Here is a 24910-nt window from a genome sequence, read left to right as displayed (position 1 = left end):
GCTATCATTAAGGAACCAGAAGGAAAAAAAAAAAAAAGGAATACGCTAATTATAACCCTCTGATTTTCATTTTTAATGGTTCTTTTTTAATTTTTTTTCCACTTAATTGTCTGGAACAAGTCCCTGAAAACCCACAACCACTTGTAGCAAAGCTGCCGTTGCTCTAACAATCAGCTACTCTTACTTGCCCCCATTCTGTTTTTCTACTTTCTTTTTCAAATCTGCCACCTAAAGTACGGCAGTATTTCATTGACCTGCTATTTGTGGCTTTTTGTAAACAAATTGTGAAGTTTCGGAATGAAGAAATCCTGGGTGAAAGAAGCAGGTGAAAAAGCATGTGTCAGAGGTGAGGTATTCCAAGGAGCAGTAGGAAGAAAGGATATTACTTGTTGATTTTACTGAAGTAGCTAAATGCTTTTTAAAGAATTTGTGCTTAACATTTTACAACAAAACTAAACATATTTCTTCCTTAAAAAAATGTAAATGCTCAGAAATAACATTACTCTTTCCAAACCCCTTTGCTGTGCTAATATCCCTATCGATATACAATCTGCAGAGCCACCTGCAAACTTGTAATTTACTGACTCCCTCAAAACTTCAGTCCCATTTGTCAGCCCCTTCATCATCACCGTCCTGTTATTTATAGCTGTAATAACAGGCAGCAAAGCTGGCCCTTACCAGAAAAGCCTCCCTCACTCTCCCTCTGCCTTCATTGGATCCTGTTCTTTTGAAGCGATCGGAACACACAAATGTAGCCACCCACCTCTAGGAGAAAAACTGAGCTGCAGCCCTGGTGAAACATAAAGTTTATTTGACTAAAGTGACGCAAAAATTCTTAAAGAGCTCTTTGGCAGCAGATTATCTGGAAATCAGACCATGTGAGGGGGACTGGTGTACAAAAACCTCCCCAAGATGCTGAGTTGCCCACAGGCTGCGTTCCCGAGCCGCTGCAGTAAATGTGGGTGAAGGTTCCTCCAGCTTGGATAACTCCGGGGAAAGCACTTCAAACCCGGCCGAAAGACAGGTAATAAAAGACTTTATGATTTTGTTTTTTCACACGCAGCTACCTAAAGTACTTTGTGAAATTCAGACGGACTCCTGGAAGGCTGTCAGCAGAGCCTACCTTCCGAAGCAAGCAGACACCAGAGGTTCCTTAACTTCTCCTTGCCTCTTTCAACTTTGGCTGTAAAGCCTGAAATGCTGATGACACTTTCAGTCCTATGAATGTATTAATTGCTTCATTTTAAAGTTAACTTTTAAGGTCTTAGAGTGATTTCTAAAACACTGGGGAAAAAGTACATCTAGCAAAGCTTTGGAAAAACAAAAACAAAAACAAAAACACAATGATGTATTAATTTTTGGTGAAAGTTTACTTTGTCTTTTATTTATTTATTTATTTTTATGCTTTTGTTTGCTTTCCTGCTGTTATATGCCTTTCTCTGTCTCGTTCAGGCACTTGTCCAGCAATTACGAATGTTGGGAGTCAAATGCCTGTAGCTGAACATGTTGTGACAGTCTGAAATCTTAGAGTCTTGGCAGTCCGCATAATTGCATTATTAAAGCAGGGTTTATATAAAGCTTACCAAAATTAAAATGAACTATAATGAAAAATGGAGAAAAGCAGAATCTGAAGCAAAAAATCATTGCAAATCATTTACTTTAAAATGGTAAACTTTATTAACCAAATTAAATTGTATTTTAAAAGGCAAACTGTGCCAGCACAGTAAATTATCTAGTTCAATGGGACAGGTTTATTATAAGTAATAAATCTGTACATAAATATATGTACAGTCAATCATGTTTACTGCTGAAACTGGCTTGCTGGGTCAGTCCAAGTAAGACAGAAGTTGAAGTGAGGAATGCAGTGTAACTGACCATATAAATAGTCACTTTTGTTGTGTCAAGAGAGCCTGGGAAGGAAAGGACAGTGCATTTAATGCCTCTGGATGCTCTGGAGGTTTGTGACATTTTTTAAATGTGGGCTGTTGGCTGTCAGGCATTTTAACAGGAAGGCTCTCACGCAGCTAGGCGTCATCTTCTGTGCTTTTGATGAGTGAATTGATCATAATTGTCCTGGAGAGTACTTCGGGAACTTGGCAAGTGACCGCTGTGGGACTGTTTGGTAACCGAACAGGGTGGTGAATTTCAAATGGTTCTACAAATTAACAAAAACTGACTCCAAACTGGAAATTTAATAAAAACCCTAAGCTATTCCCACACATGGAAATGTGCAGTGTATTTAAGCTCTTTCCTGTTTCCGTCCAAGGAACTATAAACTGCTGACTTTTCATTAGAAACAGCATTAGAAGCTGAAAGAAACGTTCACTCTGAATCCCGGGGTCCCATCTCATGCTAACATTTTAGCTATTTTCCAAAACTGAATTCCTGCAGCTCTGTTGAGCTGGCAGTTCGTGGCTTTTAGAAGTGACACGACATAAGGGAGCCGTCCATGGGATAAGTGTTTCACAAAGTACTTAGGTAGAGCTGGGAGCCTGAATAAAGGGGCTGTGTCTTGGAGACAGCCATTAGCAAGTGTCCTTCAGTGAAGCATCATCTGGTGACTGTTTCTTTGCTTTCTTCAGACAAAACCATTCCAACGCTAAGTGTGTGTATGCTGGCATATATGTGCAGCCAGTCTGTGGCTTCTGAGTGTGCAAACGGGTCTTTTACTTGAAGCACTGTGCAGATTAACGTGCCTATGCAGTTATATCACGGAGCAGTGCCCTGTTCCTTTGGTGACATTTGCTGTTTTACAGCCCTTCCTCCAAGCTGATATAAATAATTCGAGGAAGACTGCAAAAGGAATATCATTCCCTCCAAGCTTATCTGTTTCCTTGCACTCCATGTGGACACTCTCAAGCCAATAAAAATGCATTTTCCTCCCCTCTCTCTGCTCTTTAAATAACTGTCCTCAGCTTGGCAGCATTCCCACTCCTATACCGCACCTCTCTTCTCCACACATTTCTCCAGGTAAAATCTCTCTTTTCTGCTGACTCTTGAATTTCAGACCAAAACATAGGCAAGGGGATGCCGTAAGCCTCACAGTACAAGTTGATACTCCCCCAGAACTATTGTTTCCAGAACTATTTCCACATCTTACCCATACTAAGCCTTATCTGGGCACACACGAGTTAACTGGAGAGCTCACTCCTTGGGCTGCTCCTGCCTAAGCAGCCTTTTATTCCCCCAGAAGGGACATTGTCTCAGGGGGCTGCTGGTCGAGTACAGTTCTACTCTCCTTTAATGAGAATGGGAGCCAGCCCTTGGAGGAGTGCAAGTATTCATATACAGGCCCAGTTTGCTACCTACATACTGTAAATTTCTTCTAAAATACACATCACAGTGATGTGCAGAAGTGCAAGACCTGCAATGTATGGAAAAAATTCATTGGACCCATTAATCTCAGCATGTTTTGATCACTCCTTATCCCAAATCAGTTTTGATTCTTTTAAAACAGACTAGAGAAGCAAACCAAAAAAAAAAAAAAAAAAAAGCACCTGAAGAGATCATTTCTCAGTTGTTGTGCTTTACATGTGGGCTTAGATCTGCTTTGCACATAACACCAATGTATCATCTTGTTATGTACTAATGAATATCAGTTTTTGAAACCTGAAATACAATCTGTCACACTTCCTACCAGCTCACCTCATGGAAACAAGTTAATAGAAAAGGATGTTCTTGGTACTCCTTTATTTTTGATGAAATAAGTACATGTGAACGTATTCAAAAGCATAAGTCATTATTTTTTTGAGTTATGAACCCTAAATGTGACTCATCAATGACAAACCTGGTAAAATTCATTGCAATGTAGTGCAGTCTAGTTTCAACATTTAAATGGCCGATATTTTCTTTTTTTTTCTTACTTTTTTATTTTCTAACAGCTCCCTGCAGTACAGGAGCATCTAGGCTAGCCCGTAATAATTTGATTAAAGGGTTACTCCCGGCCTGTGCAAAATCAGGATAAATATGAAGCCTCTATACTCTTCCACACCACACGGCAGCAAACCAGGCACTCACTGACTCCCTGACCCCCAAGAGCACAGGAAAAGGATCAATTTTTACAAGGTTCCCCCTGCCATCCCAGACACAAACCTCCCCCATGTGAAAAGGCAGAGTAGGCCCAGCGGCAAACAAGACAGCCTTTTTCTGGGGGGGATACCTGACTTCTCGCGTCACACAAACCTCTTGTGTCATCTTCTAGACAAAAGGGTTTCCTTGGGCTCTTTCCATCTATATGCCTGTGTAACCTGCGACTTCGTTGCAGGGTGTAACGTGCACTGCAGCAGCTACACGATCACAACGCTTGTCAGTACTGGGTGATGGCAGTGAGATGTAGGTCAAGTTAGCAGAAATCATCTCAACGTTCAATGCTGTTTGCCAACAGCACAGATTAACTTTTTGTCATAGAGTTCCAAGCCGTTTAATTTTTTGCAGGTGCTAGCATGAAACTGGCCAGAAACAGTGCAGCTGGAGCGCTGGCACTGGTGGCAAGAGGGGGAGCTTCACCACGGGAGCGCAGCTGCAACCCAGGCGGTGGCTGGTACTCAGCAAGCGCTGCTTTAAAAAAATTAGCACATCAAAAAGGAAAATAATTTGTTCAAAGCGAAATGTATGCAAATATACATTTGCAACTGTGCGAATCACAATGTATTTGATCACTGGGAGACCAGTAACGATTTCTGCAGTGGTGCACAGTCAGCCTGAAGAAGCCTGGTGCTGCCACCACCAAAGTGTTCACCAGGCGACATCAAGTTTTGCCTCCCTTGGAGCAGCCGGTATTTGCTGCACCTCAGCCTGATTGTTTTAGTCCCCTAGGCACATGAAAATCAAGTTTGTCCTTTAAATATACAGAGGATGGGAAAATCATTTTGTATTGAAGTGCTGGGAAGATTTATTCTATTGCATGACAGCGCATTAAAGGAAAGGGATTCCCACATTGCCACGAGAGGTCACTGCATGCCTCCAGAAATAAAACAAGGCAATGAGACAGCTCCGAGGCTCCCTGCTCGGAAAGGAACTGGACCCCAGGCCAGGGATGCTCCTTTAGGACTGCTCTGGTAGAGGCAAAGGAGCTGAGTTTGTGCAGCTACAGGGCTGGCTGAAATTCAGCTCTGTGTAGGAGTAACCAAAAATTATCGTTTATTTAATATTTGCCCTATGTGAAGTGCGTTGGTGGCTGCAGCCAAGCCCCAAGAAGCACACGGCTTGGGTTCTCCATCCTAGTGCTCCCATCGGGCGAGGCAGAGCTGGGAGCCCAGGGCGGAGCTGTGGCTCTCTCCCTGGATCTCCTGGCACAAGGAGGGGACAGGACGGCTGGCAGCACAGGGGGCAGCTGCCCACAGGACAGCAGGGGCACCAGAGGGAGAAAAGGCTCAGGCACGAAGGTTCTCCAAAAGAGCAAGGTCACACTTGCAAAACAAAAAAGGCACAGCTTTCTTTTTTTTTTTTTTTTTTTGACTTTTTTCTTTTTATCTTCAGCTAACTAGGTTGGTGATAAGAAGCCAAGATGAATTTATGTAAGAGCAACCTTTGCAACAGCTCAGATCAAAAATCCGTACTAAATTGCCATTCCTTACATCATTCACTCTAAAGGCATGTAACACTAGGTCCTGCAGGGAGATGGGCACGTGTAATTAAATGGAGGCTGGGCTGGGCAAAATCCTTCACTAATAGCGTAATTTTCTCCTGGCAATTGTCCCTAATAATCCTAGAGTACTTCTCAACTCCAAGGGCTCTACTTCTGCCACTGTCGCCACCGTTTGTAGCAGTTGCAAGGAAAAAAAAAAAAGTACATTCTCCTGCTTTTTTTTTTTTAACTGCTTAATGAAACCTTATGGGTCTGTTTTCATGTGCCAACTCTGCTTCTGTGAACACTACTGCATAGCTCTGGAATCTCACTGCAGAGATTTCCCATGGTAGCTGACGAGCTGTAATTCACTTTCAGAAAGAAATAGTTCAAATTCCAGCTAAAGCCCCTCAAAGCGCACAAGTCGTTTTGCAAACTTGAGGCTCAAACTACTGAAAATTCTACCTAGCTATGTAAAGTGATGTGATATTCCTCTCCTGTGGTCTGCAAAAGGAGCTTAGATTTGGGTAAGACAACGACCTTGTCACAGATCCAGGAAACCAACAATATCTTCAACAATCTTTCCTCGGCAGGAATGTGCCAAGAAGTGTCTATGTGCGGAAGCAAAATGTTTTATAAATACAGTAAATGCTTAATTCTCAGGTGTGGAAAATTCAGTCTCACAAGATAATGAAGTTAAATCAACATCCTTTACTGCTTTCCCACTTATGAGTAAGAGGTATAAAGTCCAGAAGGGCTCAGGTTACTTTTCCATATCCCTATCTTACACTTAACATGCTCTGTCCACGATGGAGAGAAGGGTTGGCTGTGGCTTTTCCTAGGATTTTCATGTTGCTACCAGTGGCAGTAGAGCTGTTTTCATCTGCACAAGCTCTTTCAGGACATGTGGAAAGTTTCGGACTCCGAAGACACTCAGGTTTTATAGTCTTGCAGGTAAAACAGAAATTACTCTTCTTTGCCATAGTATTTTCCTCTGGAATCCTGAAGATGTTTCGGTCTTTGTGGATGATTAACTAATAGTAGCAAAGTGCTGCAATTGTAGGAATTATGCATTGATATACACTGCTCGCTGTGTGATGAAAAGAACATTATCATGGTGAGCACAGAAAGTAAGCGGGAACAAACGAGAGGTCTCTGGCAGTTACAAAAATACCTTCAAGGGACTTCTCTCTGGAGAACATCCCCTGCAACTGGGTAACTTTCCTTCTGCTTGCTTGTTTAGGAAGAGGCTTAGCAAACTGTCTTTTTACAAAACTGAACGCTGGCAAAAGACGTGAGTTTTAATAGCTCTGGCAGTGAGCAACCTCTAGCGATGAGCAAATATTATACCCTCACTGCTCTAGTTTTTTCCAGCAGTTGAAAGTGAAATAATGCTTATCCTTGTGCTCAGGATGTTGCACTGATATTTACTGCGGTACAAAATGCTTTGAAAAGGGAAAATGAGTTGTAATTATCATCATTTAGTATGTGGGGGTATCACGGCTTGTTTGACACTTTCCTAGCCATAGAGCAAGGTTAGTGCATGTGCAGCACCAAGGCTCAGCTCCTATTCCGACATTTCACTAAGGGCAGCTGGGCATTCACGCTACCTAACAAACGAGCAGAAAACAGAACATGACCAGAGGAATCACAGTCCTTTTTATATTCTCAAAGAAAAGTTAATTGATTTCTTTTTTTATTTCTGAATGACTGGTTTCCCCCGCATTCCTCAGGTAAAGCCAGGGATTTGCTCAGTGCCTGGGTTTTTGCTGGCAGCAGGCAGTCCCTCAGGAGCAGCACCCGGTGCCCTTTCCAGGGCTGGAACCACGGCGTGAGCAGACCCAAAGAGAGTGAGAGATGCCTTTATTTCTGCGAGGAGTTAAATAAAATGGGAGACAAATTTTGTCCTATGTAGACCCCAATGCTAGTTCTTACTGACTCAAAACAATCAAACTGAAGAATCCCGATCTTTTTTTTCCCTTGTTATTAGAACTGACTGAACGTTAAAAGTTAGCTGATGCAAAAGCACTGGCGTTTAAATACTTTTCTAAACTTTCATTTAAGCCTTCCAGATCTGCTTCTAAACGTGACAGGCACAATGGGATTTCTAAAGAAATACGGTCATAAAATGTAACTTGTATATCCATTGTTATCTAAGTATTTGTTTAATTAATTCTGCTCTCTTAATACTGGATGAATCTAGAAATTTATGGTAGAAATCACAGTATGAACTTATGAAAAAGCAAACACAAGCCAAACAGTACACTCCGCCCTGATGTGTGCAAAATGGGAGTCCCACAACCTCCCGGGGTGCGAAACCAGTGCTCGGAGGGACAACGCGGTACCAGAAGACAGCAGGACTCTGACTGCCTGCGAGTTGCCCCACAATGCATAAAATCCAGCAAATCTGCTGGATATAACAGATCTGCTAGATCTGTTATAAGCCAGGTACACCACCTGCAGCTGTAGGAGAGGATGATTGCTTCTTTCCTTTCTCCGTACACAGCTGAGAGTTCTGCCGGTACATCCCGAATGGATTATCTGCTAAATATCACATTGCGTGCTGTGGTGGTTAATTATTTCCAAAAGTAATTTAATCTCAGAACCTGTTACAAGTGCTGGTAACATGAAATTACCAGCATCAGTAAGCCCAGTAACAGATTTTTTAAAACTATTTTTCTTTTCTTAGATGGTGTTCGTGCCTTCAGTCTGATGGATTTAAAAATGGAGGGGGAATTCTAAGAGCGTTGGGAATACAGTGGAAACAAAAGCGTGGGAAAAGAAGCCCCGCGGCTGTGCTGCTGTCCCTCTGCAACTGAGCAGGACAAAGCTTGGGAAAATGGAAAAAAAGGCAACGAGCAATGAGACTCAGCTGCTGACTTCCAAGAAAGATGTCTCAGGCTGCAATGAAGAAGACGACTGCAGAGAGAACGAACTTCTGATCAGGAACCCTAAATCTGCCCTGCGGCTAGTGGAGGATGGGAACAAAGTCCATCCCAGCCAGGGAGATAAGGAGGAGGCAGCTCCGATCTCAAATGGCTATTCAGGGGTTCAGAGCTCTGGTCCTTGCAATGGGATGGGAGAGGTGGAAGATGCCCAGTGCACTGCTCCCGCAGCCACGACCACCACCACAACCACCACCTCCACCACCTGCAGAGCTGAGGGCCAGCAGCAGCTGATGGAGCTGGAAGACAGAGAGACCTGGAGCAAAAAAATTGACTTTCTACTCTCTGTCATCGGGTATGCAGTGGATCTGGGAAACGTGTGGAGATTTCCTTACATATGCTATCAAAACGGAGGAGGTCAGTGACCGGTTCTATATGTTGTTTTTAACATCCTTGCTTAGAAATGAATGAGTTTAGTGGCTCATTTTAATACCATACACGACAAATGAGTAAGGGGAAAATACTTTTCAAGCAGACCGAAAAACCTAAGCAACGGGATAGGGTAGGATATAAAAAATCAGTACAACTAGAAACTGAAAGCTGGTTAGGTGCAGAACAACCTTGCAGGAGAAGACACTCAAGCCCTGCCCAAGGGCTATCTACAACCACATAAACAAAAGTGTCAAAACACTCACCAGGAACACTAGGACAGACTCGCTGACATTTCAGCCAAAACACAAATCTAATCAAGGAGAGCTAGGACAGGAAAGACTTTTGCCTCCCTGATGTACACAGGCATTCTACTGAAGTTAATTGTTTTTGTCTATATCTCACAATTGTATCCATCGCAGAAGCAGTAAGGTCTTTGTGAACCCCACCTATACTCGCTACAGAAATGTGAGAAGCCTGGCCTGAGTGCTGCTTCTCATTCACACTGCTGCGCAGTTACCCTGCTGGGAAATCCCAGGATAATTCAGCACGGCACACTGGCTAGGGAGGGGATATGCATTGTTCCTGGGGGACAGAAAGAACTCTGTTTATGGAGTGTTGGTACTGGTGGACGAGAAGTCCTATGAAGAACTGTAACCATCTGCTTGCTTTCTTGCAGGAGCATTCCTCATTCCGTACACAATCATGGCCATCTTTGGAGGTATTCCTCTCTTCTATATGGAACTAGCGTTAGGACAGTACCACAGGAATGGGTGCATCTCAATCTGGAGAAAAATATGTCCCATTTTCAAAGGTAATGAAGGGAAATGGAAAATTACTAGGAACTTTCTGAATAACTGAAAGATTTTTCTATAAAGATGACGTTTCTGAGAAAAAAATCTGAAAATCACATAAAGCAAAGTAAGGCTAGTTCGACACAAGATTTTGGCTTTACAAAGAAAGCTTTCATAAGACTTTATGTACATATCTGTAGGTGTGTGCCTGTGCTCTCATATACACGTGACGTGCAACTCTCCAATTGACTACAGAGAGGCCAGTCCATTTTGTCTGACCCAAGCTTGAAAAAAACAAAACAAACAAACAAGCAAAAAATTAGTCACTAAAATAATTATAATATTACTGAACCCAAAATTAAAAACAAGAAAGAAGAAAGATCCACTACTTCTATTTCAAAGATACAGGGAAATGAGTCCCTGTTTGCAGTCTTTTAGAACAGAAAGACCTATTCTACATGCTTGTTACTCTTGCTAGAGCTCTGGTCTTTTTTTTTTTTTCCCACTGGGAGTACAAGATGGCAGTTTCTAAATTCCACATTTTAAGAGCAGATGAAACAAACTATTTAAGCATATTTTGTCTTGACTAAGAATGCTTTTTTGGAATCAGAGCCTGAGTGTTTCCGAAGCCACAAGAAATTTCAGTGTGGTAGACACAGGACAGGGTACGTGTGCCTCCTGCAGAACTGCCTTAGACAATTACTAACTGTAGTTGATGTGAATAAACAATTCTTTCTTTTCTGTGGCCCAAAACTCACTCACTTCCTGGAATTATTTCCTACCTTACTAGGAATTGGCTTTGCCATCTGTATAATTGATCTTTACGTGGCCTCCTACTACAACACCATTATGGCGTGGGCCTTTTACTACCTCGTGTCCTCCTTCACGACGGAGCTGCCGTGGACCAGCTGCACAAACGCCTGGAACACAGGCAACTGCACGAACTACTTCAGCAAGGACAATGTCAGCTGGACCCTGTACTCCATCTCTCCTGCAGAAGAATTTTATACGTAAGTGCATGTAAGTGAGGACAGTAATATCAGACAGAACGGTGGAACACGAAGCAAGGTTTTCTTTGGAGGGGGAGCAGGGGTGTTTAGCAAGAGTATTCTTTTCTAAAGTATTCAGATAATCAAATACTTGTATGTATGCTTAGGGTGTGTGGGAGGGTGCTCTGTATTTTAGATCAGAGGTTCGCAATTTTCTGGCCTTTATCAGCTGTCAACACTTATCATTTATCATCAGTGGTTTACAACAAATGTCAAGCTTGTAATTAAAAAAATCCCAAATGATATGACTCTGAAGGCTACTTATCAAGGCCTCAGGACTACTTGTAATGCTCAGACCACAGTATGGGACTGCTCAAAGCATACTGAACATAAGTATTTGTTACAAAAATATCTACACTGTGTTTTTCTTTCCTCTTTCAGCCGCCAAGTTCTACAGGTGCATAGGTCCAATGGGCTGGATGACCTGGGGGGCATTAGCTGGCAATTGACCCTCTGTTTATTGTTAATCTTCACCATTGTATACTTCAGCATCTGGAAAGGGGTCAAAACATCTGGCAAGGTGAATGCAAAAGCAAGACAAATCACTTGGTACAGTATAGCCTAGCAGCAGTTCTAAAGGAGCCAATTAACACGACAGAATTATCCCAGACTGCCTTCACGGCAGGGGTTATGGCCTCGTGTATTCGGGAAGCTCTTACCGCAGTGACTCTGACTGTTACCCAAGTAATACACCACGACAATAACTTATGCCACCATTCTGTGGACAAGAGCAACCCTGCCCAGAGAAAGCATGGGTATTTATGTGCCAACTGCCCATTCACAGAACTTTTGAGAAGTTCATATGAAGATGCTATAAATGCTAAGAGTTATCAATTGTTTAACTTCTTACCATCTGTTAATTTTCTACCCATGGCAAACGCTACCTTCACGTTCCCCTCGCAGGTGGTGTGGGTGACTGCCACATTCCCATACATCATCCTCTTTATCCTGCTAGTGAGAGGTGCAACTCTGCCTGGAGCCTGGAGAGGTGTCCTCTACTACCTGAAACCTGACTGGCAGAAACTCCTGGCCACTGAGGTAAAAGCATTATAAAAGGGCAGGGATTCACTTTTAGCCACTCAGCATGGATATCAGCATGTATAAACTTTAGTGCCTACTCCCAGCATTGAGCATGATTACACACACGTCTTAGTTTGGACTCAAAAGCCTGACTTCATGCTTTTGTTTAAACAGTCATGCTACTCTTTCCATAATTATATAGTGGCTTTTTGTTTTTGTTTTTAAGATTAGACAGGTTTCCTGGTTCTATTCTGCTACTTAAGCCCACCATCAGATTAGCTCGAGCTATTAGGGAATGGTGAGCAGCCTGGCATCGAACACGAAGCTGTTATGATCCCTGCTACACTGCAACACAGTCCTTTACCTACAGCAGTCACACTGAGCAAACTAATTTTACTAAACCCTGACATCTGGATTAGCCACAGGTTTTCTGCCCGGGAGGGGAGAAACTGGCAGACTTCCCCCGCCCAGCAGTGGCTCCAATTACCCGTATTTAAAGTGCAGTTACCAGAGCTGAAACTTAAGATCTCCAACCGGTGACAGCCTCTGGCAGAAAAGCCCAAGGAGTCTCCAGCTGCCAGCTAACACACGACTCAGTGATCAGTGGATATGTGCGAGTGCTCTGGAGAAGGAAGAGGTCAGTTAGGCCTGCATACACACCCAAAGTTCTAAAAGAAAGGAGGGATGAGGACAATACTGAGCTAACCACAAAAACCCCTTCCAGTATCTGATTTAGCTTTGAGCTCAGGGGATGACAAGCAGTCCATCAGGCTCAAGGCTGCGCTCACTTCGCTGCTTATGAAAGTCTCTGGTGGGGAGGGTGAGGGAAAACCCCCAAAGCAATAAATACTACAAATACAAAGATAAAAAATTCCAATGTTTGCAAGTCTGCCACTGCCCAGCTGATATGGAGAGTTCTGAATGAAAAGGAAATGAAAAGACACCAGTCTCTGATAAAGCAGCATCTCCAATAAGGGACCACATCTTCTGAAAAAGCAATAAAGGGCATTGATATTGTATTGGATGTATCTGAAGTGAGGACAGCAGATCGCAATCTGTGTGTGCTGGACGATGACAGAGTTCTGTCTGTGGCTGATACGGGATGGCCTCACGCGATGGAAGAGAGTATTAGAAATGAGTTGTAATGAACTCCAGGCTTCAATCAAAAGAGGAGAGACAAATGTGGGCTTTCACCTTCAGAAAGAGAGCTGATATTAGTACTTTAGGAACACTACTCGCTAATGCTGTGGCCACTTTTCAAGTACAACAGGCTTTTCATAACAAGATCATCACACTTGCATCTGTCATGGCTACAACAAAGCTGTATTGAGTCCTTCGAACTAGAACTGCACCCACACTGTCACATGTATTTTAATGTGTCGAGGAAAGATATAGGCAGTGATCATCTACTGCTTGTCCCAGAGGACTCACAGCCAAACCCCAGACTGCTCCACAGCACACGAGATTTGGAGGATGAAAGGTGGCCAAGCCCACCATGAAATCATGGACAGAGAGTTTTTTATACATTCCAAAAGCTACGTTAATCTGATTACAGGCACATCACTGTGAATTAATCTAAGATACTGTCAGAAATGAGTACTTAAAACAGCGTATAAAGAAATACAGTAACATTTTATCCATGGTAAATTCCTTGAAATAAATCCTAATTACATCACCAATGAACACAAGCATAGCAAAGGCATGAAAACTATAGTGGATGTTAGTACCTGTCTCAAATCGAAAAAACAATTTATATTCCAACATACTCTTTTAACAAAATGCTTGTTGAATCAGGACTAGAATACAGTCAGAGTAGTGAAACACAATCTTGTATGGCTAAGTGATATTGTGAATCTGCCAAACTCATTCAGTCTGTTTCACGTCATTTTTTCTTGACTTTACTATTTTTCAGGTTTGGGTAGATGCAGCAGCTCAGATTTTTTTCTCCCTTGGTCCAGGTTTTGGGGTCTTATTGGCTTATGCCAGCTACAACAAGTTCCATAACAACTGCTACCAGTGAGTTCTAACTTATTCTGTATGTAAAATTAAAAATATATATAAAAGTGCTTGTATTAATGAAAAAGAAACACGGTGCTGGTGAAAGACACTGAATTGCCAAACCTGTATACACATAAATCAGACAGTGCTGTAACAGAACAAAAGTCCTTATTCAAAGATTCTGTAATCTAAAACAGTTTTCTCTCTGTTTGCCTACCCCAAAAGAGAGAATCTCTATCAATTAGAGCAAGGAAGCTTAGATGTAGAAATGTGCCAAAAGAAAATGGCACAGTCCTCTGACAAACAATCAGATTACAATTACTTATTCTCAGCAGTCGGTATGGATATGACTTTAAAGTCTTGAGCTGAAAGGCGATTTGTAGTTGTTTCCTTGTTTTCTTAAAAACTGCTATTTATACAATTAAATACATAACTCCTCCATTCTTTAATATTCCTATAGTAATTCCAATCCTTTTAGAAGTCCGGTATTTCTGTAAGCATAAATCCAGCATTCAATCCTGTGCCAGACTAATGTTATAACAGCTTTGTTGCTGTTTGTTTGCTTGTTTTCCAAAATGCACTCATAGTTCTTTTCACCGCATTCCCCTAGTTTCTGTAGGACTCTGTTCAGATGAGTAACTCACCCCATCTGGTAGTAAATTACCCTTCCCATCAGACGCTGATTCCCTGATATGAGTTAGGTCTTCTGTTGCAGAGACGCTCTGGTTACCAGTACCGTGAACTGCATGACTAGTTTTGTGTCTGGATTTGTCATTTTCACTGTGCTGGGATACATGGCTGAGATGAGGAATGAAGATGTATCAGAAGTTGCCAAAGACACTGGTAGGCTTTTTGTACAGATCTCTCCAACTTCTTCTAAGAGAATATATTTGCACCGTGCTAACAGTTACCTCTAATTCCTATACCAGGACCCAGTCTGCTCTTCATTACCTACGCCGAGGCCATTGCAAACATGCCTGCTTCAACTTTCTTTGCCATCATATTTTTCCTGATGTTACTCACGCTGGGATTAGACAGCACGGTGAGTAGACAAGATCTAAGAGAGCAAATTTGAAGAGGTGGATAAATGGCATTGGGTGTATGATGGCCTTACCCCAGCAAACACCAGAAGAAGCAGAATTGCAACCATGGTGCTGTCACCAAAGGGCTCTAAAGCAAGACCGGCATCTCCACGCACTTTCTGTGAGACAGCAGCTCTTCCTCCAATTTCGATGTTGGACAAACTGAGGCCAAAATAAAATTAAATGATTTGTCAAAGTCACTGTGATAAATAGTGAGAGACCTGGGAACACGGCTGAAGCACTTGATTCACAAGCTCCTGGTTGAATGCAGCCTTACAGGTTCCTTCTCTTCTGTACTTGTAAATTTATAAGTCAATTAGTAAATTCTGGATTTTTTTTTCCATGCTAACTGGATTTAAAAGGTGGGAACTAATGAAGGCCTTCTCAACAGCACTACAAAAAGGATGTTCTAAAAATTTGCTATGTAAGCCTGTTTTTACAGATTGTGAATCAGCACCTTCCAGGAAGGCTGAACTTGGTTGGCTGCACTGTCTTGGTTGCAGTCTTATCAGTAGCTTACTCCTTGTAGTGCTTCCTCTGGGTGGCAGGCACTTCTTACTGATGAGGGAAGACTAAATCCCTGCCCTAAAGAGTTAAAAAATTCTGAAGAAAGTCTGTCTGAACAGCAGTTGTACCAACTCTACAGGCAGGATAAAGCACCAGTGTTTCAATCATCTAAAACTCCTCTTCCTGGTAAAACTGTCCTCTATTTTCCATTGATTTTTCAGTTTGCAGGACTAGAAGGAGTGATTACTGGAGTACTGGATGAATTCCCTCATGTCTGGAGCAAACGCAGGGAATTGTTTGTCCTTGGTCTGATCATCATTTGCTTTTTGGGCTCATTAGCAACCCTGACATTTGTAAGTATTTTACCTGCTCCTCAGCTTTCCTTACTGGCAGTTTTCTGCAAATGACGACTTGGAGAGAGAGTATTTTTTTTAAAACAGATTCAGGAAGTCAGATTAAATCTCTCGCCTATTTTCTTTACACGTTAGAAACCTGTATTTGTAATGAATGTGAACAGTATCTCTCACTAGGAAATGTGTTGTGAAACAATTGTATTGCAATTCAGCAAAACCCTAACATGCCACAAGTCACAAATGATGCAGCTGCTGCCCCAACTACTAAATCAGCAAGCAGAGATGCATCCACATTGCATACGTGGTCTACTTCTCACTCTCCAAACCTCCACGTTTAAAAATACTGTGATTTGTTACTTTCATTTATCCGTTTGAAAAATATTTTTAAAAGAACGATTAAAAAAATATGTTAGAGATTGCTGTAACTATTGCTGGACCGCTCTCCAGAAATTTCTGCCAATGAATGTCCCAGATCTTCCTCATCAAATCAAGCTGGAAAGCATCATCAGTCACACCTTAATTACCCCTTCATCGCTTGTGGGATTTTGTTTTCACAACAAGCTAAATTTTGAATTGCAAATGCAATGATCATAAGGGACAAGGAAAAAATACTTGGCTTTCCTGTCGCACTTCACTCCCCTTGCTCATTAACAACTCTCTTCTAATTTAAAGCATTTTACAGTAAAGGCAGACGTAGTTCCTCTCTGGGACGCAATGTCCTCCTCCTTCATCTGATTCTAGGCATCCCAAATGGAAGGAAAGCAAAGCAACACCCTAGTTGTTTCCTGTTCTGTAACTATGACTCAGGTTGGAGAAAGAAGACACAGAGGGCATGCAAAAAAACACTCCATCACACCCCAATAAACCTCATTTGTGCATTAAAATCCAACTAGAACAGCCAGCAGATTTTTAGCGTTCTAGCTCTTCTGCATGGCACTGGTGGAGTATGTTCACACAGAGCCAGAACAGACCAGCAGCACAGCCAGCGATTTCACAGGTCACACCGCAGCAGAACTTACACATCTGTGAATATTTTGGTCCAGATGAAGACAATAATAAAAAATAGTGTTCCAGGATTCCCGTCACTGGATCTCTGGTTCACTGCTAATACGATCTCCTTCGCAGGGAGGCGCATATGTGGTGAAGCTGTTTGAAGAGTACGCCACCGGCCCAGCTGTCCTGACAGTGGTGTTCCTGGAAGCAGTTGCTGTGGCTTGGTTCTACGGTACGTCCGCTGCCACGGGGCAAAACAATGCTAACGAGCACTCCTGAGCTCCTGCGGAGCGGCGTTTCCTGTGTCTGCAGGCAAGATCGCTGTCATCTCAGGGAAAAGTTTGCCTTTTTACCTCCCACAAACCCTCTAGTTACCAAATCTGTGAGAATTGTTACTGATTGGTCTCTGACAGATGTATACTGACATCTAAAACCAGTAAGAGATACCATTCAGACTAATTAAGGATTTAATGTAGTTAAGACTTACAGGAACAAAACAGTATTTCAAGATGGGTTCTGAATTGATTTGCTGTGCATGCATCTACTTGGAAAAACATGTTTCTGCTGTCATGACTCCTGCTGCTTGTGTCCACAGGCATCACCCAGTTTTGCAACGATGTGAAGGAAATGCTCGGCTTTGCCCCAGGCTGGTACTGGCGAGTTTGCTGGGTAGCAATTAGCCCCATCTTCCTTTTGGTGAGTTTTCTTTATAGCTTTTCTTTTTGGATCCAGCACAAGAAAATTATCATTGAACAATGCAGTTCCTTAGACTTCTAAAAGTTTACACAATTTGCCTGTGAAGTTCTTTATTAACAATTTTTGTTAAGCCCAAAATGCCCAATTAGTGAAGAACCTAATACAATGCTGCAAGGTCTTGCTGTTAAACCACAATTTTAAGGATTTTTGTAGATGAGCTGGGTAAACAAGACTAGGTTATAAATAATTCTTCTTTCCCCCTCATGAACAAACATTACTTTGTTTTGTTGCTTTATATTTGCCTCAGCAAATAAAAATGATGAGGAAACATACTGTCTGGGGAGCAAAACCAAGGTAGGTAAATACACTGTCCCAGTAACTGCTGACTGACACTTAGAGTACTCCACATAACATTTACAGCAGTTAATTGCAGCCTTTCTAAATCTACATTTCAGAATTGGAAATACTGTCCCTATGTTTGACCTGGCAGGATTATTGATAACATTTTAACATCAAGTGTTCATTTCCTGATCCAAAATTAGTTCGTGCTATCTTTTATTGTCACTAGCCTTAGTGGGAGCAGAGCGGGTCAAGATGGAGTTTATGAGCACCGAACGTAGACTTAAGACCTACAGAACAAATTCAAAACACTGTTGTAATGATCAATGCATGTTTAACAGATTTTCATTTTATTACCCATAGAAAAAGAAGGGAAAAAAAGACTATAAATAAAAGCGTTACACCACGAATAATTTTTATACTACTGTCCTCTTTGTGATCCTAAAACAGTAAAATAAACAGAAGCAAGCAGCTTTGGTGATGTGGTAACTAGGCAGAGCTATTTGTCCTCGCTGCGGAAACTAAACCAAACTAAGGAAAGCCCAGAAGGCAGCATGTTATTTCTCTATGGAAATTTTAATGGAAATTTTAAGGACAGAATCCTTATCTTCTAATAATAATCTGGAAAAACCGAGTCAGAGATCCTTCCAAGGGCAGTCCCAAATATTATTCACGTAGTGTTCAGCTACAAAGTATTTGTTGTTTCACAAGAACATTCTCTGTCATGAAGGATGTGCAGAGTGAAGATGACGAATCAAATTCTGAGTAAGACTTAGCTACCTATTTTTTTCCGCCTGGGAACACACGGGATGAGGAAGACCTATGTGCAGCACCAAAAAACAGGCACGTTTTGTAGGAAGCCTGAAGCAGTACAACCTCGCTCAAGACAGGCAATCCCAGAATCACACAACAGTGATTTACTCCCTAAATTCCTCCTTAGGGACCTAAACCCATAAGAAAGTTGCTTGCTGATGAAAATGACAAAAATAAAATGGGTGTAGGCACACCACTATCTGCGGAAGTTGTAGTGTTTGTTTAACTTTAAAAATCCACTCATTTATTTTGATTATACATAAAAATAAAAAGCACACTCAGATTATAGAATAAGGAAATGACCACAGAGGATATGAAAGAGTTATGAACTGTTGGGAAGCATATCTTAATGCATCATTCTTAAACTGTCTTAAGCAGGGAAGAGGGCAGAGCGACAGGAACAACAAAGTTGGAATAATTAAAATGAGTCCTAACTTTTTTTTTCCTGTTCCCACGTAGTTGTTGAATTGCTACAGTAGGGATTACTTCTCATGCCACTTGTTTCAGAGTAGACACTTGCAATAATTGTAGAATTCAACTGAATGAGCAAATAAAAACCATGTTCAGAGCTGAAACTTCAGACCTCAGTTCCAGGCTATCTGTACATGTCAGGGCTGCTGTGATCTTTGGATTCATAAACTACACACAGGAAAGCCATCTAACAGCATTTGTACAGGTGACAGCAGAATACCGTATCCAAACCAGTATTAGCATTTGCAAAAGCTACTGAAGAACAAAAATTGTACGGATGAATATCACAAAAAATATGCTAAGTTTGTAGAAAGTAAGTAACAGAAAAAAATGGGAAAAAAAATAGCCTATCACAGAGGAAATGGGAGGCTGCTGTGATTACCATATATAAGTACTTTAATGGTATTTGAGAGAGCATGAGCAGGGTCTCAAACCCAGCAAAGAACGGCATAAGGAAAACAATACAGGGGCTGCAGGTTAAATTCAGGCAAACCAGAACTGACACTGATAATGGTTAAATACGAGGCAAGTAGCTAAAGGAAACAGCACAATTTTCATTTCTGGTGCCTTAACATCCAGGTGATGCCTTTCTGGAAGGGATCTTTTAGCAGGAACCAAGCTGTAGGGCTCAATACAAGGATAACTGGATGAAATTCTACAAACTGGTATCAATCTCTCTCTTTTTTTTCCCTTTAAGTATACAAGCGTGGTTTCTTTTGTGGTTTCCTGTTTCTTTTTCAGTTTGTCACTTGCAGCTTTCTGTCCAACCCTCCTGAGCTACGACTTTTTGATTATAATTACCCCTACTGGACCACAGTGGTGGGTTATTGCATAGGAACCTCTTCTATCATCTGCATTCCGATCTACATGGTTTATCGGCTGATCGTCACTCCAGGAACACTGAAGGAGGTATCCAGTAGGCTCTGTTGTTTCTATTTGACTGTTAGGAAGGAGGTGATGTCTATAAGTATTATATGTTAATTTTTCTAGGATTTGATGCCCTGGGCTGTTTTGTTCCTAGGCTGCTGACAGCTAATTGTCTTTTGCCCATTCTGAGTGATTTACAAGTCTCCCCAGTCTCACTGAGGGGGTTAAGATACGTATTCATATCAATTTATTAAATTAAATTTTTTTAAGCTCTGGTGAACTGGAGGCTTTCCCTAGAAATCACACATGACACAGCATCGTATGTGTGCATGAGCCAGTGGAAGACCAGTTCCCCTGGGTGTGCTTACAAGAACAAGTTTCTTTTTCTCTCCCACACTTAGTAAGATTTCTTTGCCATAAATCCATGACAGTCTGTGATGACATTTTGGGGATTTCTCATAAGTTCATGTAAATACCAGTTCAGAGAGAGTATGTTCAACTAGCTCACGGTACCCACGTAAACATCGAAGTCCTAAAGCATTAACATGACAGCTATCAAACTGATTTAATTGTATCTGTTACAAATAATTAATAAATAATACTGTGCATTTCTATAGCCCCTTATGGTTTTATAGTGCTAGGATAACATAACCCTGAAACATCCTTTTCTTGCAACTGATGAGGCATAACTCAAACCAGAGTCAAATTTTTATTACAAATCCCTTTTCAAATGGTGCTAGTGTTATTTATTACCTATAAAATGAAAAAAACTTCTAATACTGATTTCTTTGCAACAGCGTATTCTGAAAAGCATCACTCCAGAAACAGCTACAGAAATTCCTATTGGAGACATCCGCATGAATGCAGTTTAAGCTAACCTGTGTTCTGGGGGAGAGGTGGAGCAGAAAACCTAACTTTCCCCATACTCTTCCCCACCCAAAGAATTATGTTTCCAGCTGAGATAACAACTGGAGGAGCTTTCAGTGGAGGCTCTGTCACTGACAATGGGCATTTGGAAACGTGATGCCCCCAGCACATTTATCCAAGCAATCCGATGAAATCTGCCGAGCACTTCTAACCAGACTGAACCGACTGGGACCAATTCATTCTGGAAACGCAAGGACGCCTGTGTGCATGAGAATACCACTGCTCCACGCGTGGGCACTGGGGCTGGTTGAAAGCCTGGGTGATTGCCAAAGCCTCTGTGGGACGAGTGTCAGCGGGTGGGATTAGGCTTAGAATCGCAAGTGTGTGGCAGTACCCCTGTATTTTCCTCAATGTGATCGTTCGTACTGGGCAATGTTGTATTCGCTTCTAAGGTTCTAATTGCTTAAACTACAGTGAAAAATACAAAAGTATTTCCGATAGCCATATATTACTCAAGTAACACAGGGTTTTATAAACTAAAATATATTAGTAAATTCTGCAAACCCTAGGTTTGTAGGGGAGTCGTGAGATGAAGAGGAAACAATCCCGAGCAGCACTATATAGCACTCCGCACGAGTTAGCACACACATTTGGTAACGTCGTCCTCCTTTTCATTTCCCACATTTCGTAGATTTTAACAGTTTCTATTAATTGTTTCTTGCTTAATACATTCTACAAAATCCATTTTTGCAATGTAGGCTTCACTTTCCTTGAGACACAATCAAGCAAAATATATCACGGGTTACCTCGCCAGTATTTAAGGTGCCAGCACTTACTCTAATGTTTTCATAAATAAGCTAGATATTCGCAAAAATCATTGCACTGACAGACCTAATGTTTATTCCCAAGGAAACTACATACCAACAGTGAATTATTTGGGGTTCAGATGCCAAAAAGTGGGCTCTCAAAGATCTGCTTTTCTTTACTTTTTTTAAGTCAACTCCACAGCTAAAATTGGCTGGAGCCTGCAGCTTTTTCTATTGTTTCCTAGTAAAGAACTAAAGTTTAGAACAACCCTTTTGGTTGGCTGACAAAAGCACATTTAACAAACTACACAAGCCTACTCTGAGGATTTACTAGCTCCTGTTCTTATGTGAATTACATTTAGCTTTCACCCCGAAGAAGAAGAGGAGATCATTTTTTAGCAAGACGTTCAGCAGGATAGGTTCTGATCAGAACTATTTGTATTAAATTTTGAGGCACTGATACACAAATTAACTTCCATGCACATACCAATCTCTTCCTATTAGATATGTGCCTTCCAACAGGAACTGCCCTTTAGACTGACTGCAGTCAGCTGGAGGACAACGGTTTTGCTGCAGTTATGTGGAAATTTAGATAAACCTAAGTAGTTATCATTTATGTAAAGACATTGTATTTTTACTCTACCGCATAGATTATAACAATCTATGAAAAGTAAAATAAAATAGAGCGTAAAAGTCTCTTTTGTAATTCATGGTCTACTTAGGCAACATACTGCTATAAGGAACAATGTTATGTACACATTCAGAGCAGCAGGCATTAAGAAACCCACTGGAGAGTTCACATCAGTACAAAGAACTTACCTGGTCAGAGGAATGCAGCAAGGGTGCAATTGCCTTTTGAAACCATTTTTCTTGCTTCTGTTGTGTTTTTCTGCTTAGGTGCGCAGACACCTCGTGGAGGAATGCCTCCTACACCTCAGCTACTAGCTTCACTTACCTTTAGGTCTCGAGCCCAACTTCCAATAAGGAAATAAAGTGACAATGACGGTTCTTTCCAAACTACAAACATAAGTCTCCTGCACTATTTTAAAAAAGGGAGTAGGTTCTTGCATTGCCACCAGAAAAAAACATAATAAATCTGTCTTACTGGATGGTTACTCACACAGGCTAGTTCTGAAGCACACTCCTCAAGAATATTTGAAAACTACTTCCAAAGCCGACTTCATTGTGAGGAAAAGACAAACAGTTGAGAATCTGTTTAATAATAAAAATGCATTTGGATTTCAAGTTGCCAATCAGAAAATTACTGTTTTTTTAATAAACATTTCTGTTTTGAGTTCATTCATTGAAAAAATACATATGAAATGTCAACGTAAAATGAACGATGTACTCATATGTATCAAGTGTGGGAAATAAAGGAGAAAACCCCACCCAGCTTCTCCATTCTTTAGACTGGTGTTCAACTAATGCTAGGTATCTTACCTCCTAAATGGGAATTTTCAATAGATATATCTTACAGATGTATTTCTTGCCAGAACTGATACTCTGTTCCATGCTAGGCTCATAAATAAATACATATTTTAAACTCTTACAGTTCCAATTTTTAGTCATTTTTGTATGCCCACTTGCAAAAGTCTCTTTTAACAGGCATTCTGCTACCTTTTATTAAGAAAGGTGATGGTATAGCAGAAATGGTTGAGTTAAATACAAGCATTATTTGCATGAAAGACAAAGTTTCTCTTTCAGCCCTTGCAAACGAAATGAAATTGGGAACATTATGGAGTAATTTGCAGGATAGTAACTTCAGAAATCACTGCTATTTAATGTCCAATACTACTGACGTTATTCCTTTGTAACAGCATTTGAAATGGCAAAAGATGTATCTTTAGTTCATATTAAGACACTAACATACAACAGCCATTGAATTTCTGGCTGGATTTAGCACAGAATGCTGAGCAACATCCCAAGAAATGCCAGTTTTTTCTAGTGGATTAGAACTCAGCCAAAAAGCCCCGATCTTAATATAGATTCCTGTTACAGTCACAGTGTAAAACTGGGCGAGTTCTCTCAGCTTGAATTTCTCAGTTGAAAAAATCAGAATAATGCACTGTGACTACAGCTGTACCGTGAGAGATGAAAGCTTTTAAAAATATTTGAAGAGAGATACAAAAAGCAAAGCAGACGTGTAAAGTCACAGGAAAAAATATTTTCAGAAGTAGGCAGTCCAGAAGATCACTAGTGATGTTACATTTTTATTCTCTTTTCACCTGGATAAACCAACGGGGGGTAAGGAAACCCTCAAGAAGTAGATTTAAAAGGCCTTTCTTTTCCTGAATAATACAAAGATAAAAAACATGTATGTTTCCATTCTAAAAAAAAATGATTTTGCAAGGTACTTCAGTTTCCCTCAATTTTGATTTCATTTATATTTATCATTGATTTTTCTTCCTTTTACATATCCACCTGAAACCATTTGCAGTAACCAATATTTATCAGGTAGCCCAACAAGTAGCCATACATAAAACATTCTTTTTGTCCAAAACATAGTTATTTTGATACTAAATGGGCTGCACTGCAATTCAGATTGTTTGAGGCAAACAAATTCTTCAACTCACCTTCTGCTTATCAACCACACCAGTATATCCCACCCTCTATACTGAACAGTGAAAAAGGAGTTACTGAAACTGGTAAATTAGGAACGCGTTTGCCTTTCAAGCAGAGAATTAGGCTGGAGTTTTAGCTGCACAGAACTAGGCATTCCCTCCGCCTTGTACATGGATGCATCTGTATTAATTCATGCGGCTGTTTAGTTACAAGTGTTGCAAGCTGACTGTAAGTCATCAGTATGTGCCTTGTACTGTAAACTGTTATTGTAATAAATTTAACATTCATAATCCAACTGTAGATATCTCTTGTGCCTCTCTCTTATGGGGAGTTTCAAGCTGGCCTACAACAGATCCCAGTTTTTTAAAGCAAAGATAAAACAATTCCAAGAAAAAGCAGTCCAGCTTACTACACCAATAAGGCCTCTTTGACAAAAAGCAGGAGTATTTTGTTTGCTGTCTGAACCTTTTCCACTGCTAAATACTCCACTTTCATTCTATTCCAACAGAAAAAAACAATGTGCATGACATTTGTTTAGACAGAACATCAAAACCAAACTGATCCACACTTGGAATAAATGCTTAGCTACTCAATTGATTTAAGTAAGAAGACAAGGTAAAAACAAAAAAAATTTTTTTTGAGCTTCATCTGGGAAAAGTTAAATAAAAAATTGTAAAGAGGATTAGTCAAACACAAATATTTCTGTGTTTCCTATTTATAAGCCTAACATATTTCCCCACCAAAGAAAACATAAGCATATCATAAGGAAAAGGGAAAATACAGATCAAACAAAACTCCAATTGGTTCTACTCT

General features: G+C 40.9%; 1 protein-coding gene across 3 annotated transcripts; it reads left to right on the top strand.

Moving 5' to 3' along the window:
- Positions 1–133: 133 nt before the first annotated feature.
- SLC6A4 (solute carrier family 6 member 4) lies at positions 134–23086 on the top strand. Of its 3 annotated transcripts, XM_050714783.1 has the most exons (15): positions 134–346; positions 858–1024; positions 8256–8868; positions 9560–9694; positions 10465–10684; positions 11105–11243; positions 11627–11761; positions 13656–13759; positions 14457–14584; positions 14671–14783; positions 15552–15683; positions 16809–16908; positions 17272–17372; positions 19737–19904; positions 20660–23086. In XM_050714783.1, the coding sequence occupies exons 3-15, from the start codon at positions 8406–8408 to the stop codon at positions 20732–20734; spliced, it is 2013 nt and encodes a 670-aa protein (XP_050570740.1). In that variant the 5' UTR covers positions 134–346; positions 858–1024; positions 8256–8405; the 3' UTR covers positions 20735–23086. The 3 variants fall into 3 exon arrangements, with proteins under 3 accessions (XP_050570740.1, XP_050570741.1, XP_050570742.1); XM_050714784.1 differs by lacking the exons at positions 134–346; positions 19737–19904; positions 20660–23086 and adding an exon at positions 18442–18507 and having other exon boundaries at positions 680–1024; XM_050714785.1 differs by lacking the exons at positions 134–346; positions 19737–19904; positions 20660–23086 and adding an exon at positions 17941–18074 and having other exon boundaries at positions 681–1024.
- Positions 23087–24910: the final 1824 nt, after the last annotated feature.

Source organism: Cygnus atratus, chromosome 20 (genome assembly GCF_013377495.2).
Source record: "Cygnus atratus isolate AKBS03 ecotype Queensland, Australia chromosome 20, CAtr_DNAZoo_HiC_assembly, whole genome shotgun sequence".
Classification (NCBI taxonomy): Eukaryota; Metazoa; Chordata; class Aves; order Anseriformes; family Anatidae; genus Cygnus; species Cygnus atratus.
This window is presented reverse-complemented; position numbering and strand designations above follow the sequence as displayed.